Raw genomic sequence first — 18,796 nt, 5'->3', positions numbered from 1 at the left:
TGCTGGAAATATAGTACAGCAGAGAGAAAACAGTCTAGGAAGTTCCTAGAGTGTGTGGAAGGTAACCTCCTGACACAGCTGGTAAGAACCTACCAGGGGAGGCGCCCCCCTGCACCCACTATTCACAAACAGAGAAGGACTGGTGGGAGATGTGGTGGTTGGAAGCCACTTTGGGCATAGCGACCATGAAACGAATCTCTACTCTTGGTTAAGTCAGGAGAGGGGTCAGCAAAAATGCTGAAAACAGGGAAGGGGAGAAGAATAAACCTCCACAATTCAAGAGAAAATAGAGACCTGCTGCTCCACGAGGGGCCAGATGGGATCCACCTGAGGGTGCTGAGGGAGCTGGCACAACTGATTGCCAGGCAGCTTTCCAACATTTATCAGCAGTCCTGACAGATCAGCCAAGGAGGTTCCAGGCAACTGGAGACTTCCTAATGCAACAGCCATCTACAAGAAGGGTTGGAAGGAGAATTCAGGCAACTACATGCCTGCCAGCCTGACCTCAGTATCAGGGAAGGTCATGGAGCAGATCATCTTGAGTGCAATCACCTACGACGTGTGGGACAGCAGGGGATCATGCGGGGTCACCAAAGGCAGGTCCTGCCTGAGCAACCTCATCTCCTTCTACAACCAGGTGACCTGCCTGGTGGATGAGGAAAGACTGTGGATGTAGACTATCTGGACCTTAGTAAAACCTTGGAGTCCATCTCCCACAGAGTTCTCCTGCAGAAGATGGCAGCCTATGACATGGACAGGTGTACTCCCCACTTGTTAAAAAAACTGCCTGGATGGCCAGGCCCAGAGAGCGATGGTGAATGGAGTTCAATCCAGCCAGTCTCAAGTAGTGTTCCTCCATGGTCAGGATTAGGACAGTCCTTTGATGATGTGAAGGGGACTGACTGCACCCTCAAAAAGTTTGCAGCTGGGAGGAAGCACAGATCTGCTAGAAGATAGGAAGGCTTTTTAGAGGGATCTGGATAGGCTGGATCAATGGGCTGAGGCCAACTGGATGAGGTTCAGCAAGATTGAGTCCCGGGTCCTGCACTCTGGTCACAACAATCCCATGCAGTGCTATGTGCTTGGGACAGTGTCTGGAAAGCTGCATGGCAGAAGAGGATCTGGGGGTGTTAGCTGACAGCCAGCTGAACGTAAGCCAGCAGGGACCAAGAAGACCAGTGGCATCCTTGCTTCTATATTGAGAAATAGTGCAACCAGCAGGATAGGAAAGTAATCATGCCCATATACTCAGCCTTGGTGAAGCCACATTCCAGATACTGTGTTCAGTTTCAGGTCACCCACAGCAGGAAAGACAGCAAGGCCCTGAAATGTGTCCAGAGAAGTGCAAAGGAACTGTGAAGGGTCTGGAGAACAAATCTTATGGAGAACAGCTGATGGAACTGAGGTTGTTCAGGCTGGAACAGACAAGGCTCGAGGTAGACCTCATCACTGTGCAACTCCCTGAAAGGAGGCTGTAGGGAGGCAGGGGTCGGCCTCTTCTCCCAGGTAACTACTGATAAGACAAAAGGTTGCAGCCTCAAGTTGTACTATGGGAAGATCAGGTTTGATATTAGGAACAACAATGCTGAAAGAGAGGTGAGGTGCTGGCAGGGCTGCCAACGGACAGGAGGTGTCACCATGCAGATAGGGCAGTGAGGGACATGGTTAGCAGGCACGGTGAGGTGGGCTTACAGTTGACCAGATCATCTTAGAGGCCTTTCTAACCTTAACGATTCAAGTATTTCTGAACTCAGCTGACCTTTGTTACTGCTAACTGGTAACCTCACCAACCAGCTCCATGCTTCCTCATATGTTGAAATACAACTCCTTAAGAGCTAAGCTGTGATACGGAAAAAATGCCCCCATGTTGGTGGATTGCTCACACTTTGATTTGATGCATTTCTGTTTTATTACTGGTTCCATACTGCACACATTCTTTTTACTGAGGATCACAGGCAATAAACTGAAAGCTGCCACAACATCATACAAAATAGTTATGTTTGTTTTCATTAGCACAGGTGGTAGTCACAGAAGACGTGATCTTATTTCCAAAGATTTCAGAGAACACATTAATATATTAAATCATTCAATAATTCATCCAAACATTTAGCCAACTGTGCCAACAGGCATCACAAATAAAGCTCATTCACTTGGCTTTCTAAAAGCACTCACACTGAAGGACACTTAAGACAAAAAATGTATTTTATGAACCCTGTCCTAGTTTTGTTGCATAATCACTATGAGGAGATTCAAAAATATCTGATAAAAAAAAAAAGTGCTCCACATTAGATTGCTTAACATTTATGTATTTGCACAGAGGGAGCTCATATTTTTAGCAGATTCTTTTCAACAACAGAATTATTAGTCCTGGTGCACGATACAAGCTAAAGCTCTAAGCGTGTGCCTTCTGCTTTTCAGCAGGGGGAGAATGTTTAACTCCAAAATGAATACACAGCACAAATCAGAGCACAACTGAAGAGTTAAATTTCTTCCAAATTACTAGTTTCTTTTACTTGCAGGCTTGACGCTGTAGGTGATATTTTGCAAGTAGCATAGAGGCAAAAAGACTATCCATTAACCAAGAATGATTTGCTGACCTCGTACTTTGGAGTTTCAGTCCAGGAGTCTAGCTGAAAAGAAAACGACAGTCCTCTGAAATTGAGGTGAAAGAGTTGTTCAGCTGAATTATACACTAGAAGAGAAAAAGAAAGGAAAAAACAGTTACAAAAACTGACAAAATTCCCTAGCAGCTCAGATCAAAAGCACTTTCATAGCAGGTCAATTAATTCATTAGGTCTGAGGAGGTTGGGAGGAACACAGTCACTGGGCGCTAACTGGTTTGCTGCTCATTTGTTGCCGTTGAAAGACAGCACTAAGAGAAACCTTAAATTTATTAAAATAAGAGTTGCCTATGTAAGCCTGTAGGCACTAATATATCCCTAATGATGCAATTATACAATGCAGCAATCACTTAGCATCATTAAAATAGTTTCAGCAGCTACTATTACCACTAAACAACTCTGTTTGCTGTTGTGTGACACTTGTACAGCCCTGACCACGAGGTGTTTCAAGCACAAGAGCCCAGAAGGTTAGTCAGTTTGGTATTTCACACTACTGGGAAGCAAGGTCCTAGGAGAGGGGGGGGTTGACAGCTCACAGGTCCCTCCCTGTTTTCACCAAGGGGAGCTCCAGCTCGCATGCTGCAGTAATACAAGGAAAGGCTTCAGACACACAAGTCCTGATCCGTTTGTAACAATAATTAAAAATAGCACCATCAGAAACATTCACTGATAGGCCAGCTTTTAAAAAGGATAACAAATCAGGGCATGTACAGACTTCCAGTTGTCATCATGTCATAAATGTCCCGATTTATTGCAATAAATTGCTCAACATCATCTACAAACAGCAATAACAGTCACCCCACTGTTTACTCTGATGAGACATTGTTTTGTGAGACTGCGGAAAACTCGAAAACAATGCCAGGAGACCAGGAGCTCGAGAACAGCTCTGGAACTGATGCTGCTGGGTTCAACCTGCCCCTGGTAGCCCCTGGGTAGAACACAGTGTTCTTCTGACACACAGAAGCTGGCTTATTTGTAGAAGGGTTTTAAAACAGCAGAGGCAAAACAACAAAAACACCACAATGAAGAAACTCCGCAGCAAAAGAAGCTTTCTTCAACCTATGCAGTTGAAATTGGTTCAGTGTTCTGGGGTTTTTTTCCTCCTTACGGTTTCACATTTAAGAAAACATAGCAGCTTATCATTTAGAGAGAAAAGGCATTTAATTGTGGCTTTGTTTTTGTTTGTTTGTTTTTAAAACAAAGTGCCTTTTAGATGTTCAGCTTCAGAGACATGTCACAAGATAGCTGTACGAAGCCAGACTGCCCAGGATAGAAAAATAATGGTTAGGCAATAAGCACTAAGCTTTCAGAAGTCATCGTTTGTCTTTGCTGCAGAATGTGCTGGTTAAGAGCATTTTCCCTGACTGTCACTCACAGCAAAACGTGTGGGGAGAGGGAAATGTTTTGATCTGCAGGAAAATTACACAAGTCTCTCTCATGTGATAAATTATGATGCATCTTTTCCAAAGCCCACAGCCAGCTGGAGAAGTGTTTTTCCCCTAGTCATGCCAAGTGTGATATCTGATTATACACATCGCATCGATTCCCATCTTCTGCAATGTTTATTGATGTTGAGGTTTAAAGGGCAAGGAACTTATTTATCCCCAAGATCTCTCTCGCATGTCCCTCAAGATCCTATGCCACAAATACCTATGTGGTATATGGTTTTTAATTGTTAGGGGTTTTTGTTTGCTTTTCTTTTCAAACTCACTACCCAGGTATCCTGCAGATTAACTTTGCTAGAAAAAGCTGAACTTGCAAAAGGACTGCTTCTTTGCTGCTGCATTCTGGGACAGGGAATGGGAGGGAGTCTGCCTTCCAGGAAAGCAGCAAAGTGTGGGCAGCTGGGAAAAGTTCCCGTAGAGAAGGATGGGACAAAGCCACAGCTACTAGCAGAGCAGAGCCAGTCCTGAGCAAAACAGAGGTAGATCAGAAGTCAAGTCCCACTGGTCTCAAAACGAGACTTTTCCAGCACCCCACGAGAGTCAGAGGGCAACCTGAGAGCTACAGAGCTAGAAAACAGGGGTCTACCCCCTCCAGTAACACCACTGCAGCTCTTTTCTCTCCAAGTGCCATTCAATCCCACAGCCCTTACCCATGCTGAACAGCGCTCGGGCAAGCAGCCACATCCACGAGGATGCAGCACAGGATGTGACTGCAGCAGAACCACTGGCAGGAGCAAGCACTCCCCAGCAGGAGCTCAGGTCAGGAGACCGTGGAAGGAAGATGGAAAGCGGTACAAAGCCTTGGCTTTCATGAATCACAGAATCACAGAACTGTAGGGGTTGGAAGGGACCTCCTGAGATCATCGAGTCCAACTCCCCTGCCAAAGCAGGTTCCCTACACCAGGTAGCACAGGTAGGCGTCCAGGCAGGTCTTGAACATCTCCAGAGAAGGAGACTCCACCACCTCCCTGGGCAGCCTGTTCCAGTGCTCCATCACCTCACTGTACAGAAGTTCTTGCGCATGTTTGTGCGGAACTTCCTATGCTGCAGTTTCCAGCCGTTTCCCCTTGTCCTGTCTCCACTCACCACTGAAAACAGCCTGCCATCGCCATTCTGCCCCCCACACCTTAGATATTTATAGACCTGGATCAGGTCCCCTCTCAGTCTCCTTTTCTCAAGGCTGAACAGACCCAGTTCACTCAGCCTTTCCTCATAGGAGAGATGCTCCAGGCCCATCACCATCTTCGTGGCCCTCCGCTGGACTCTTTCCAAGAGATCCTTGTCTTTTTTTTTTCTTTTTTCTTTTTTGTACTGGGGAGCCCAGAACTGGACGCAGTACTCCAGATCATGTTTTCAGATTCATGAAGCTGTTGACCTTCAAAGCACTCATATTTCAATCAGCTCCATGGCAAAGATACTACAACATTTCAAACTAACGTGGGCCGAAAGGGAACGAAGCTCGTTACAATTTTTCTGATGACTTTTCCTTTTTCAAAACCACTGACAGGGCAAAACCAGAACTGCTCATTGAAGGTTTCAAGAAAAAAAAACAAAAAAACATTGCTAACCTTTTGAAATACACTTTGAAACTATCACTGTGGCCTGTGCAGAAAAGCCCTGCTGCAACCACATTGGTTTAAGGGAAATTCAACATTCTGTTATGAAATTCTAGTGGATGTTAACACAGAGACAAACAGAATGCTCTTTATCTTCAGGAGTTTGCACTGGGTTTTACGGAAAGTAACAGCACAGAGCAGGAGATGGCTGTGTCATGCTGTTGTTCATAGAGACTGGCTGCTGGTCCTTCTGTCACACTGCAGTGGGGGAAAGTTTCTTTTCCCTCCTTTCTCTCCCCACAGCAACTTCAATTTTGGGGGGCCATGAAAACACTATCATCAACCCTCCCACATGCTGACAAGCTACTGTGTTGTGTGTTTGCTTCTTTTTGCCTTTCCTGTTTAAGGAAACAGAGGAAAAAAAAATAAAAGACCAAAACTTTGCATTGCATGTTACACTTCAAGCATTCTTTATAACCAGACTGCTTACTAGAGAGCACTTATTCTAAGTAGGCTGTTAGTGGAAGATACTGGATTTCCAAAATTAAAACCGAACAAGCATTTCCACACTAGTGAAGCAGTGACTGAGGCCAACAGCTTAAATAGATTTGCATATCTACATGTCTCCAGGTGAAAACTACCATCAGATGAAGCAAGCAAACTTTAATTGAATGTGCCAGGTGCATGAGGATCTGGCAAGCATGAAAGCACATGATTCCAAACTACATATTTAAGTGCTCACGTGCGATTTTGATACAGTAATAAAACATGCTGGTCCTATCACAAACAATGCTTACAGCTGAGATAATTATTTCTAAGTTTCATAACACCACAATTTTACAATAATTTTTTAAATATTTGCAAATAGTCTTTGTCGCAGAACAAATCAAAAGTTACAAATTGTCAAGGGCATGCAGCCACTTTTACCTTTCCTAAACTCTATTAAGTTCTTGTACACACTATTTCCATAACAGCTAACTGTAGATCTCAGTGTGCCTAAGAGGAAATGCTAAGATCACGACTGAAGTGGAATTTAAAAAGGCTTACTCTGCTCCTTGGAGTATTACGGCCTGAAATCTTCTGAACTTCATTTATCTCCATCTGATATTCAACCACCTCAGCAGGCTTTTATGCAATGATATTACTTTAGCCACATGACCCTCCACAGTTAATAAACTCTGCTCTGTGATGTGCAAGAAACCAACTGCAGAGAATAGGCACAAAGACTGGATGTGCAACCACCAGCAACCACAAGAAGCTCCAGCCTTTCTGGGATCACCCTGACTACTGCAAATGAACCCAGTAAGCTAAAAATAGAGGAAGATATCTCAACCATGTGCAGTTCGACTTCTTTCCCATTATGCCAGTTTGGGGCTCCATTTATTGAAGGTTCCTGAGCAGTTTAGCTACAAATATCCCCTTCTTCTGTTTCACCACTTGCTTATTCTCATCATCTAACAAACCCCCAAGGCGAATTCAATTTTCACATGTAAGCAGGGGACTTAAAAAATAACACTTCTGCTATAGAGGTGTTAAAAGGCCAAGTAGCTCTGTAAAAGCCATTGGGGGTTCAAGTCAGGTTACAGAAACCTGCCCCAGTCCTGGTTGTGCTGCCCCCAAGGCTTCACATCTCCCAGGAGCATAAAGGAGGCGCAGGGAGATGCAAACTAAGTCTCTCAGAGCACAGAGCTTGAGCAAACTGTCCTGGCTGCCTCTGCATGGAGATCAGCTCAAATGTCTGTATGTTCATGGTATACTTAATCCCTAAGGACACTTAAGAGCATACCATGAGGAAGAACGTGTAAAAACAACAGTATCAACAAAAAAAAGCTCTGAATTCTCTGGTACTGGCAGTTCAAGAGAGATCGTTAATGATATCTGAGAGCAGCGTTCTGTGCCAATGACTCCAGCTATAAAAACATGGCCACTCTGGAACACAACTTCAAATCATTTGAGAACAGAAGTCTCCACACATTTCTCCAGGCAGACATACAGGAAAGGCTTTATAGAAAAAGGTCACTCAATCTAGGTGTACTTCTCATTCCCAGAAATATTTTGGCTTACCTCCTGGATGCGTTGCTCCAAACGATTGATCAATTTGTTCTATGGTTGGAGCAATTGCCTGAGAGTTAAAATGGACACCACTGAAAAACAAAACAAAACGAGTCTGCCCTAAGAGCACTGAACGGATGATTATAAATGTTTACTAAAGGCAACAACACACTTAAATTGGAGAAGTCTCAAGACTGAAGGAAATGAATAACCTTGCTCAAACACAATATTTGGTTATCTACATTTATTTATTAACAGCTACTGTTTTCTTAACGAGAACAGTTGAAAAGTGAATTCAGAACGAAAAAAGGAGAGGAAGCAGTCATTGGAATCAAGAAAAGATTGTTGGAGGTCTTAAGTCACTTACCAATATTTTAACTTCACCTTAGTCAAGTCATAAACTTCAATCACCTGAAACATAGGAAACAAACATTACCACATTTGCACATCATAACAGAGGCAAATTCTTATCAGAAGGCAGGGAAGGCAAAGGTAGCTTGTAGTGCTTGGCCCTCTCCCTATCAGTTCTGCTAGGATAAATCTCAGACTGACAAACTCCAAGAACTCATTCAGCAATTGCACATCCAAAACAGTACTGAAGAACAGCCATGGACTCAGCATGGTACCCCTGGATCCTGTACAGACCAGTACTGATGTGCAGACAGCAGCCTTTCTGCTAGCATGCCAGCATCTTGATTTCTGCACAGACTACTCTTAGGCAAGACCAAGAGTAATCCAGTCAAGGGATCCTCAAATGAAAACCAAGCAGCAGGCCATCCTTTGGGTCACTCTTACTACCTTGAAGAATGCCTCTACAGGGCAGCAATTCCTAGTGCCGACTGCACCGCTTCCACTTCCCAACCTTTTTTTTTTTTTTTTTTTTTTTTAAAAGGAAAGGGTGAACACAGAAAAACTAAACAGTAACACTGCATTTCCATCTCTCCAAGCACTGCAGAAAATGTGAACAGTAGTCCACAAGGAACCAAAGCCACAGCTCTTAGTTCTAATGTATTTCACACTTCATTGAATGTTTCCAGGGGAATCCCCAGAGTCATTATTAGGCATGTCAATACTACCTATGGCTCTTTTGTTCCAAACACATTATTGCAAACTGGCATTCAAGACTGATTTTGCGTGATTTTTAAGTGACTGTTACTAGATTTCTGGGGCTACACTGGGCTTTAGGAGGATTCTAGATAAGCAAGTAATCATTGTCAAACAAAGTCTTCTTCCACCCTATATTCGTGTTCCTCTGTCTGCAGACAAAGGAAAATAGGCAGAGTCCACCCTATTTGCTGTCAAGAAAATGTGCTCTTCATGCTTTGGAAGGATGCACTGTTCAGCCAGAGCACAAAGCAGAACTCCTTGCCTCTGTGTGTGGCTGTAAAGCCCAAAAATATCGCCAGCGAAGAAGGAAGTCCAGGTTTGGGGAAATGCCTGGCAAATAACCCTAAATAGAGCTACTTGCAACGCCCAAACCACTATATATTAAAAAATGAAAGAAAAATCAACATTCAGTGGTATGCTGTTGACTCATAAAAAGCTGGAAGAGTTCTCTGAAGCATTTCTAGTTTGCTTGGAAAGCCCACATGTTTCAAGACACATGCAACAAGCGTAGCACAAAGCACGTAACTTTAAAATTATAGCAAAGCTACCCTAAAGCAGCACAGATTTCTCAACAGACAGACACACTCCTGCAGTTCTGCTGAACACGAGACAGAACAGAGAGCAACAGAGGAGAACAGCCAATGAAGGGCAGCACGTTGCAGCACGAGGTGCCCACGCCATGGAGAAATGCACTGCCAGCAGGCACCAGTTTGCCACCAGCCCTCTTCCCACAATTTGGGTGGAAGATCGATCCATGTCAACATTGCTTTTTGCTTACCACAAAGAAAGAAACAAGCACAACTCAGCAAAACTTAAATCTAGTCCAAAGATCTTGTCAAAATCATGAAAGACATAGACTGAAGAAACAGTGCAGCAGGCCCCAGCACCAGAAAACAATTCATTTTTGAAGCCACAGAACATTAGCTTGACTCATTCTACATATAGGGGAGCAAACAACTGAGAAGACCAACCACAATTGGCTGCCTACCCCACCAGAAGGCAGTTAGCGGCCTAGCAAAGTAAAATCTGCTGTTTAGTCACATGGGCTGCTTTGATGGATCATACTGACTACAGACCACAGATATGTCCAGGTGTCTTCTAACAGCACTAACAGAATAGCACTGTAAAACTAACTTCTCCCTACCCGAGCTGGACAGGAGTCAGTGCAGTAAAATTCACAGTAGAGCAATGCTTTCAGAATCTGACCCAACCTCCTTCATATCAGCTACAGACTCACATAACATCTGCATTGCTTTTGCTCCTGAAAGTGAACAGAGGGATTGCACAGACATCCTGGCGCTCCCTGAACAGAGGGAGAGAATGTTTTAGGAGTACTGCTACCATGAGCTACTTTGGCTCTGTCAAACTTTTCTTTCAACTTCTTTCTCACAATCAAATCCAACAGCAAGACTGCATTTAAAAAAAGAAAAAAAAAAAAAAAAAAAAAAAAAGCCCAACAAACAGAAACAAATCACAGAAAGTGAAGAATGAAGAAAAAAATCCCAATTCTTCCAGTTTTGCTGCTGCTGAGCAACACTGAAAACAGTGTCACACCTCAAAAAACAGATATTACTTATTCTAAACCCACACTTTCTTACAAGTGCTGCTGCTCACTTCTAAGCAACCCCACAGAATTTTTTCTGCAAAGCTTCTGGAGCAGTTTTACAAGTAGTTTTCATAGCACTGTATGCTTTTACACAGCTTTTCTCTCCGGAGCTAACAAACAGAAGATACACCACTTTGATCACTGAATGGCTACATACCAGAAGAGGTTGGTCGGTGTGTTTTGTCTTTAAACAAAACTCTAAACGCCATAGGGAGAAAAACCAGGCAAAAATCCCTGCGTGTTTCTTACAGCACTAAGTGTTGAAGTGACACCAAAGCAAGACCTTCAAAAATTGCTTGGAGATGCAAAGACAGAGCAAATGCTGCCTGCAGTAATTCAACAAGAGGACAGTGGCATTCAAATGACCGGAGAGGAGTAAGACGTCTGCTTGGCATGATTCAGTTTTGAATTCCACCTCCTCAGAAAACAATTTTTTGCCAAAATCTCCTACAGGTGTAGCTTATATTGATAAAGTTCTATCTGACAAAGAATACGTGTGATGTTATCTCAAAGATGCAAGTAAACAACTTGAATAACTCGAAGTTCCAAATCTTAACAAAAAACAAAAAGTCGCGTTGTTGTAGGAATGAGTTTACAAAACAGAAACTTTTGCAAGGCAGTTACAAACTGAAATCTCCCCCCAGAAATGCCTGTGTTTCAGGCTACCACTGCCTCCAATAACCACAGAGTTGAGCTAGACTTAACAATTTTACAGCAGAAGCATCTGAACAGCTTCAGCTGCTGCTTCAGCACGTTCTTCAAATGATTTGGAGAGAAATGTTTTACTGCTGCTTGTATCAAGTAAAGACAAGGCAGTTGCAGCTCCTGCCGCTGGGAGTATGGATGTGAGCACTATGTTCCAAAGTTACCTCAAGGGTAAGCACAGATTTTCTGGCACAGCATTTAACCCACACATCTGCTTTCAACTGCTACACGTCCAACAGCTGGGCAGCTGGAGCAGGGCACTCGCACACCATTAGCCCCATCAGCTCCTGGGTGCTGAGCAGAGAACCGTGCTCAAATGGCTGTGTGCCAAAGCCTGAATCTGTGATCATCCCAAATACCAAGAAAGTTAGATAGAAAGATTTTAAATGCTGCAGTTATGAGAGCTTTTTAAAATGCTATAGTGATTCAGCTGTGTCTCTGCAGTCCCACAGTGATCCATTTCACATCACTTTTACAACAGACTTTTGGAGATCATAAATGCTATGGGAGGTTAGCAACCACCTGCTCTTTATTTTGTGTCTTAACTACATACAGCATCCTAGAGAGGCAGAACAGCACTCAGTCACCTGAAAGAGCAGATGTGGAACTGCAAAAAAGAAATGCAGTTCGTTATCACAAGGCAGCACTAAATATGGTACATTAAATGCATAGAAGGATCACACACTTATTTACACTACTTTAACTGGCAGTATTATCCTAGGGTTTAGTTTTGCACCTTTTCTTTGCAGGAGGGGTGTTTTATTACCTTAAGTCTCTGATTGAAAGCATCAAACAGCAGTTTGATTCCATCCTGAGTCAGGTTAAGGATGAGGTCGTGGCTAAGAGGTGACTGCAAAACAAGAAAAGCTGTTAGGCCTATAATTTCAAGGCTTCTCCATTCAGATATATAATCCTTGTACAAACGGGTTACCTTGGAAAAAACAAAACTGCCTCAGAAAACAACTCTTTGTTCAGTGAATACGTATAAAGCAAACACATTTAGCCAAAGCTTCCAATGCCGTCAGCTGTCTTACAGCTAAAATTAGGGTCTCTGAATCTTGCAAGAACTCCCAGAAGGGCATCCGTCCATTATTCATTTGAGAGGGAAAACAAGCATCCTCAGAAACAAACACATCAAGCTTAGTATCACACACAGGCATCACACAGGGGCAGTCTGCCACAACCCTGGCACACGGAAATAACACATCTTGCACCACAGCAATGACATCACTCGACAGAAGGACAGCGAGAGGGTTCTCCACTTCAGAAAGCCAGGAGTGTCACAGTCTTCCTCAGGCCTGAAAAGGAAGGCTTCAGACTCTTCTGCTGTGAATTTTGGTTTCCTTAGTTACTGTGAATCATAACAACTCAAAGTCTAATTTGCAGTCTGCTGGAGTCAATAGGAGACATTCCACTGGCTTCCCTGTGTCTGGACAGGCTCCACGCCACCTCAGCCCGCCGCAAAGCTCTGGAAGCAGCTCTCCTGCACTCGTACAACCCATGCACATACAGCCTGCTGGTCCTAGTTCAGCTATTTGGTAGCCTACCACTTGAAGCACACTCACTTTGAAAAACTCTACCCTCCATTTCTGTCTGCTCAGAGGAGGAAAGAGGCTACATGACAGGCTGGTGGCAACACTCGTGCCCTACAGCTGCTCCTGTTGGTTATCTAGCAGAGGGCTGACACGGATTGGGACACCTGGGGCACATTCTAGCTTCTGTATGAGCAGCCACATCACACAGCCTTTTCTTAAGCAGTCTTAAAACTGCTACTCTTTGTTCTACTGGAGGAAGTCTGTGTTTTGACTGTCAGAACTCTAGTTTTCACCCCAAGTTTTCTCACCTCCTTGCTGCCATGCCAGCATCATAGCCTGAATACTTCTCTGCAACTCCCACCCCTTCCCAATCCGCATTCTCAAGGTCACATTGCTAGGTCCAAACGAGCCTGAGGGCTTCCAAGGCCCCGTGCTGCTGATTTCCCATTCCCCTTGCCTGCTCCCCTCATGCTATCTGAAGGCCTAACAGCACCCTGCACAGCAGTAATACTTGACTCACAATTGCTGGCAAAGCTCTCGTGATACAGTCTAGAATTGAAGCAGCACTGCCTTAGAGTCACAGATCTGAGAAAAAAGGTCTAATTCCGATCCTAGGAGCGTTTTTTTTTTTTTTTCTTAAGTCCCTTATAAAACAAATTTAGAAAGCCTACAGATGCAGAAAAAAAAAAAAAAAAAACCAACAAAAAAAAAAACAACAGGATGCACTATATCTAAAACACAACAGCATGGCAGCTCTGAAATGGGACGTGATCTGCATCTCCCTGGTATCTAAGCAGGCTATTCCAAAAGTAACGAGAGCATTATAAGGCATCCCACTTATGTCAGATTAAAAGGAGGGATGAGGGCAGATTTAATTGCACTTAATTGTCATATTAATTTTTGGAAGGAAATGCTTGCTGCCAGAGTTCTAGAATCAGAAATGAGGTGGAACAACTTGAAATAAGTAAATGCCCCATAAGAGGCGCACGTCCTTCATGCATTCTAGCACAGGACTGCTCACCCTGCGACTCTACAAAACCAAGAGGAACAGCAGCCTCACTGCTTATCTAAACAAGCCTAGAAATAATTCTGAAACATACTGCAATAAGACAACTAAAACACCTCCAAATGCATCAAGTATACAGAGCTACAATTTCAGTAACTGAACATTCAGTCATCGTGAAAGCCAGGAATCCACATGATCTGAAACAAAAGGAGTAACTCATCTAATTACATGAAATGCGTATCCAGCAGGAAACCACCAGAGCTGAGCTTGTTCCTCAGCCATTCAGTTCTCACTGTAAATGCATGAGACCTCAGTCTGTACTTCTAAAATAAGATTAAACGTTGGCAGACTTTGCTTTTTTCCTGATGCAAAGATCTACAGCACATGCATATCATCTTCTGACTGCAGTGCATTTCGCATAATGTGCTTGGGGCCTCCTCTGCCCCACATCCTTCCCCCTTCCTTCAAAGTAAAGTTGGTGTATAATACGTTTGCTTCATTCAGCACAATGGTTTCCGCTCTAGTCCTCTTTTGGACAAAGTATATTAGGAACTAACAAATCTTCAATTACAAATAAGAATTAACACGTTAACAGATTTAAATTACTGCCCCTCCCACAGATTGATCTACAGATCCAGAAAAGCATGGAAGCGTTTCCTCATCACTACCCAACCAAACACCAATACAAGGAGTACTCAGCTCCAGGCTGCCTGGGGGGTGGGGAGTCCCCAACCCTGGGGTGTCCCAGAGCCATGTGGATGCAGCATTGAGGAACATGGGCAGCAGGCATGGTGGGCTGGGGTTGGACCTGGGGGTGTGAGGGGTCTTCCCCAACCATAATGGTTCTAAGATTTGAATAATACTGTAACACTTGACAACAACAATGAAAAGACAGGCTAGAATTATCCCGCAAATTACAGAACATTTCCTTCCTCATAGGGAAAACAACAAAAGCACCTCACCACCACATCCACAAAACCGGTGTCTGTTAAACCACTGCTGCATGCTGAGGACCATCACACCCAATGCAAAACTGTTCAGTTCTGAGTAATACACATGCTAGCATGACACAGTACCAGTGCAGGCCACGGCACCCAAACTGAGCGACACAAGGAGGTGAGAGATGTGAGCAGACCAGCCGTACTCACCTGCTCGCTGTAGAGAACCTGGACGTTCTTGACGATGCGGCAGTGCTTCTGGAGAATCGCTACAGCCTGAGCCAAAGGCATTCCTGCAAAAACAACAGCAGCATTTCTCCAGTTCGCAGGCTGGCTCACCCCACGCTTGGCAGAAAGGTTACGGATGAGGCAGAGTATCACATCATTGGCAAACAGTGCATTACGACACACAGGCGTGCAATGGACCGAGGAGCCCCTACCTGACTCACGCTATCAGCACAAACCCGTGCTCTAGAACAGAACGGCCATTGTTTACCCACCAGCTTGCAGCATATAAGAAAAGTTGGGCTGGCCACCAGTCAGCGATACGACAGCCCGGAGCAAATACCCGCCAGTGTCAGTCAGCATTCTCATACACACTCCACAAGTTCCTGGGTGCATTTTATGGTGTACCTTTCAGTCAGGCCCGATAAGCGACCAAGCAGTTGTACAAGACAGATAAAAATACAACATATTCGCAGCAGCTCTACCACTACAGCTGTCGGAAGGCACTTTATCTTCTCAGCTTACAGTTTCTTCAGCACACAGCAGCTTCCAACAGCAAGGGACGGCAGATTTGATGAGGGAAAGCAAGTGAAGATAAAGATACTTCAGCTGTGGCTCCAGGGCCTTTCCAAGTGGCGTGCGATCATGCTCCTGGGTTTGGCATTTATAAGATAGAGCACAAGCTCATAATTTCAAGGTTTTATTCCTCAGTAATTGGTGCAAGTCAATTATGGTTTAGTTATCTGACATTCTGTTTACATTCCTCACTCTTTCCTCCTCTACTTCTTGTTCTTAAGCTTTAAGCAAATTGCCTCCATTAGAAAACTTCAGCAGAGGATCTACAGCTCCCTTCAGCTAACAGCTTGGGCACTGGAGCTCTCAGACAGCAGCTATGCCCTTCATAGTGCGCACACAGAGCTCCAGAGCACCTTCCAGACATTATCTATGGAAAAAAGGAAACACTCAACTATAAACCACACATTGCTCCCTCCATCAGCACCCGTTCTGCTTTAGATCTCCTAACACTTCAGGAATCTTAGCAACACAGTGCTGATCTATGTGCCTGTCACTGCTGTGCAGCACAGCCCTCCACGGAGCTGTGGCAAAGTTTGATACATTAGACCTACGGTGATTCCATCTGTAAATACTGTATACAAATGTTTCTGGCAAAACTGTTTCCAAAAGCTGAGCTAATAAGAAAAACAAAGCAGGTGGTCGTGCCTAGAAGTCCTACACCAGAAAACACTACAAATTCCAAGAGATAGTACTCTTTTTGAGTATCTATCAGCAACAGTAACAAAACAACACGAGCAGAGGTACACAGTTAAGCAGAACCGCTTCCTATTCGCCAGGAAACAACAGCCACCGGGCAGCCTGAGCAGCTGAACTCTGCAGCCTGCTTGGAAAAGACAGTTAAGTGGTAAATAGTGTTACCAAAATGGAACAGCCTCCTGCTGTTGTTAATGAATCTAAGACCAAAGATGCTGCTGTGAAAGCTATGCATCCCTTAATCCAGCAGAAGCTGCGCTTCCAATTCAGCAAAGGTGATTTCAAAGCATGAGACATTTCCAAAGTCAGTGCTTCCCAGGTACTTGCAAAGCACACACTCACAGCAAGTGCCAGCAGGGCTCCCTCAGAAATCCACGTGGTGGAACACAAACCCAAGCTGGGTTTGTAGCCCAACATAACTGCTGCAACCGTGGGTCATGCAAACAGCTCACATGACAGCATTACTCAGAGCTCTCTCACACTGCAAGCAAACAGACGTGGGCTGACTTCATTCTGTTTTGCTGAGAATCAAGCAGACTTTGCCATGCAACTGTGCATTAAAGCTACGAACGGGAAGCTAAATTCTCCAGGAGCAGCACTCAGAACCCAAACATAGAAAGGACTGCATCCTCCTTCTCCTCCACTAACAGAGCCAAGGGAAGAGAACTACTAGGGTAGTTCTCTTCACTCTTGTGGCACTGACACCCTGGTCCTCAGTGGAAGCACTGATGGGACCTCCAGCCCTGTGTCTTTCTGAAAAGGTAAGGAGAAGACAAATTGCAATGCGCCAAAGGGAAATGAAACATCGCCAAAAAAGAAAGTATAAAAGGCAGCAGAAACATAAGTGTACCTTAGAAATTACACATCTAACACTAATAACACAGCTATAGGCACTGAAAAATAAGGATTTAATTGTTCTCTTTCAAACAGCAGGAATGTAGCCTGAGAGGTGCGGTGACCCAGGCACCCAGCCGAGCACCAGACTCAGCCTTGGTGAAGTTTTTCAAGCTCTGCTCACGCAGTGAGTCAACAGTGAAGCCAGAAACAAAATCCAAGAACTCATGTGAGAAGTGCTCCCGGCATTTCCCCCCAGCCATCTCCAGTGCAGGCACAACACTGGGAGCCAGGCAGCAGGTCAGGAGTGCTGCCACAAGCGTGGCTGAGAGCAGATTTACATGGGTGCTGAATGGAACGGCAGGGCAGCACGGATCCCACTTCCAGCAGCACTTCCACTTGCATGGCCAGAGTCTCCACCAGCAGGAACGCAGCACACAGCACCGTGAGCACAGGGCAAAACGTCTGGGTGCCGAGTCAGCCTCCTGCTCCGTACCACCAGGTCATGCTAATTATACATTAGACTCATCACGTGGTGGCTATATTTACTCCAAGAATTACAGCTGAGTTTCCTCCCTCTCACATCTATGCGTGTGTACACACAGACATAAACACAGTATGTAGTTTTAGCTATGAGACTGTGTTAACGGGCTTCTCTGGGGGGCTCTTGGGAAAACAAGAGTCACATCTCCATCCTCCCCTCTCTCTTTTTTCACTTTTCTTTAAGTAAGGAGATCGGGGGGTAGTCAGTGCAGCGCACACCCCAGCAGTGCTCATTAACACCATTTCAGATCGCACCTGTTTTCAGGCAACACCTGACCCAGAGGGCAGCTCTGCCCAGGGCAGAGGGTTGGAACCGGGTGGGCTTTGAGGTCCTTTCCAACCCAACCACGCTGCGGTCCCACGAATCCACACCCCCAAGGGATCACAGACCTCCAGGCACAGTGCGAGGGCACGGGGGCGGCAAGGAGACCGCCGGGATTTCCGAGCGGGACACCGGCCCCCAAAGCCCTCTAAGGCTCCCTCGAGCCACCAGGCTGCACCCAACACCGACCTCGCCGCAGCCTCGGCGCCCGCTGCCTCCCACGAGCAGCCCCAGCTCCGGCCAGGAGCACAGGGCACACACACAACGCGCAGGGAGGGTGGGGGGGAGTAGGGGGGTGTCTAGCTGGAAAACGGGACGAGGAGGCGGCCCAGCGGGCGGGGGGCACGGCGGGGCACGGCACGGCGCACGGGGGGGGAGGGGGCAAGAGCTGGGGGGGGGGGGGGGGCAGAAAGCGCCGGGGCCCGAGACAAAGGAAGGCAGCGGGCCAGGGGGGGGTAGGGAGCAGGGAAACAAACAAAGCGATGCGGGGCCGGGACGGCGATGTGGGGCCGCGCAACACGGTGGGGGGGGGGGGGAAAGGAGTGGCCCCGCGGGCGCGGACTTACCCAAGGTGAACTCCCATTGCTCGTTCCCCAAGGAGCGCTCGGGAACCACCTCCAGGTCCAGCATTGGCGCGGAGGCCCCGGCGGACGGGCAGCGGCGGCGCCGGACCCCTGCGGGGAAGCGATGAGGAGCAGGGGGGGCCGGCCGAGGGCCGAGGGCCCGTGTCCCCCGCCCCGCGCGCCCCGCGCCATCGCCATAGCGACCGGCCGACCGGCCCCCCGCCCCCTCCCTCGCCGCCCCCCTCCGCGCGGGCGGGAGCCGCCGCAGTCCCGCCGCACCGGCAGAGCCCCGGGCGCGAGGGGGGGACGCGGCCCCCTCCCCCCCCGCGCCGCTGGGCCGCCACTCACCTCACTTGCGGCTGCTGAAAAAGCGCTTTGCGGCCGTCGTCAGGCGAGGCCGCGCCGGGGGCGGGGCGGGAGAGGGGGCGGGGTCAGAGCGTGGCCGCGCCCCTCCGCCTCTCGGGCCGGG

The 18,796-nt window shown here is 46.3% G+C and overlaps 1 protein-coding gene across 2 annotated transcripts in view; it reads right to left on the bottom strand.

Moving 5' to 3' along the window:
* PHAF1 (phagophore assembly factor 1) overlaps nucleotides 1-18,394 on the bottom strand; it is a gene marked incomplete at both ends in the record, with an annotated part of 33,991 nt that extends 15,597 nt beyond the window's left edge. For both annotated transcript variants that reach the window (XM_079541212.1, XM_079541213.1), the window contains 6 exons: nucleotides 2,598-2,692; nucleotides 7,687-7,766; nucleotides 8,042-8,085; nucleotides 11,859-11,942; nucleotides 14,782-14,864; nucleotides 18,331-18,394. In XM_079541212.1, the coding sequence (XP_079397338.1) occupies nucleotides 2,598-2,692; nucleotides 7,687-7,766; nucleotides 8,042-8,085; nucleotides 11,859-11,942; nucleotides 14,782-14,864; nucleotides 18,331-18,394 (450 nt within the window). The remainder of the gene's footprint in view (nucleotides 1-2,597; nucleotides 2,693-7,686; nucleotides 7,767-8,041; nucleotides 8,086-11,858; nucleotides 11,943-14,781; nucleotides 14,865-18,330) is intronic.
* Between the last annotated feature and the right edge of the window lie 402 nt (nucleotides 18,395-18,796).

This window comes from Tetrao urogallus (assembly GCF_951394365.1).
Source record: "Tetrao urogallus genome assembly, chromosome: 12".
Taxonomy (NCBI): Eukaryota; Metazoa; Chordata; class Aves; order Galliformes; family Phasianidae; genus Tetrao; species Tetrao urogallus.
Note: the sequence above shows the minus strand (reverse complement) of the source record. Positions and strands in the feature narration are given on the sequence as shown.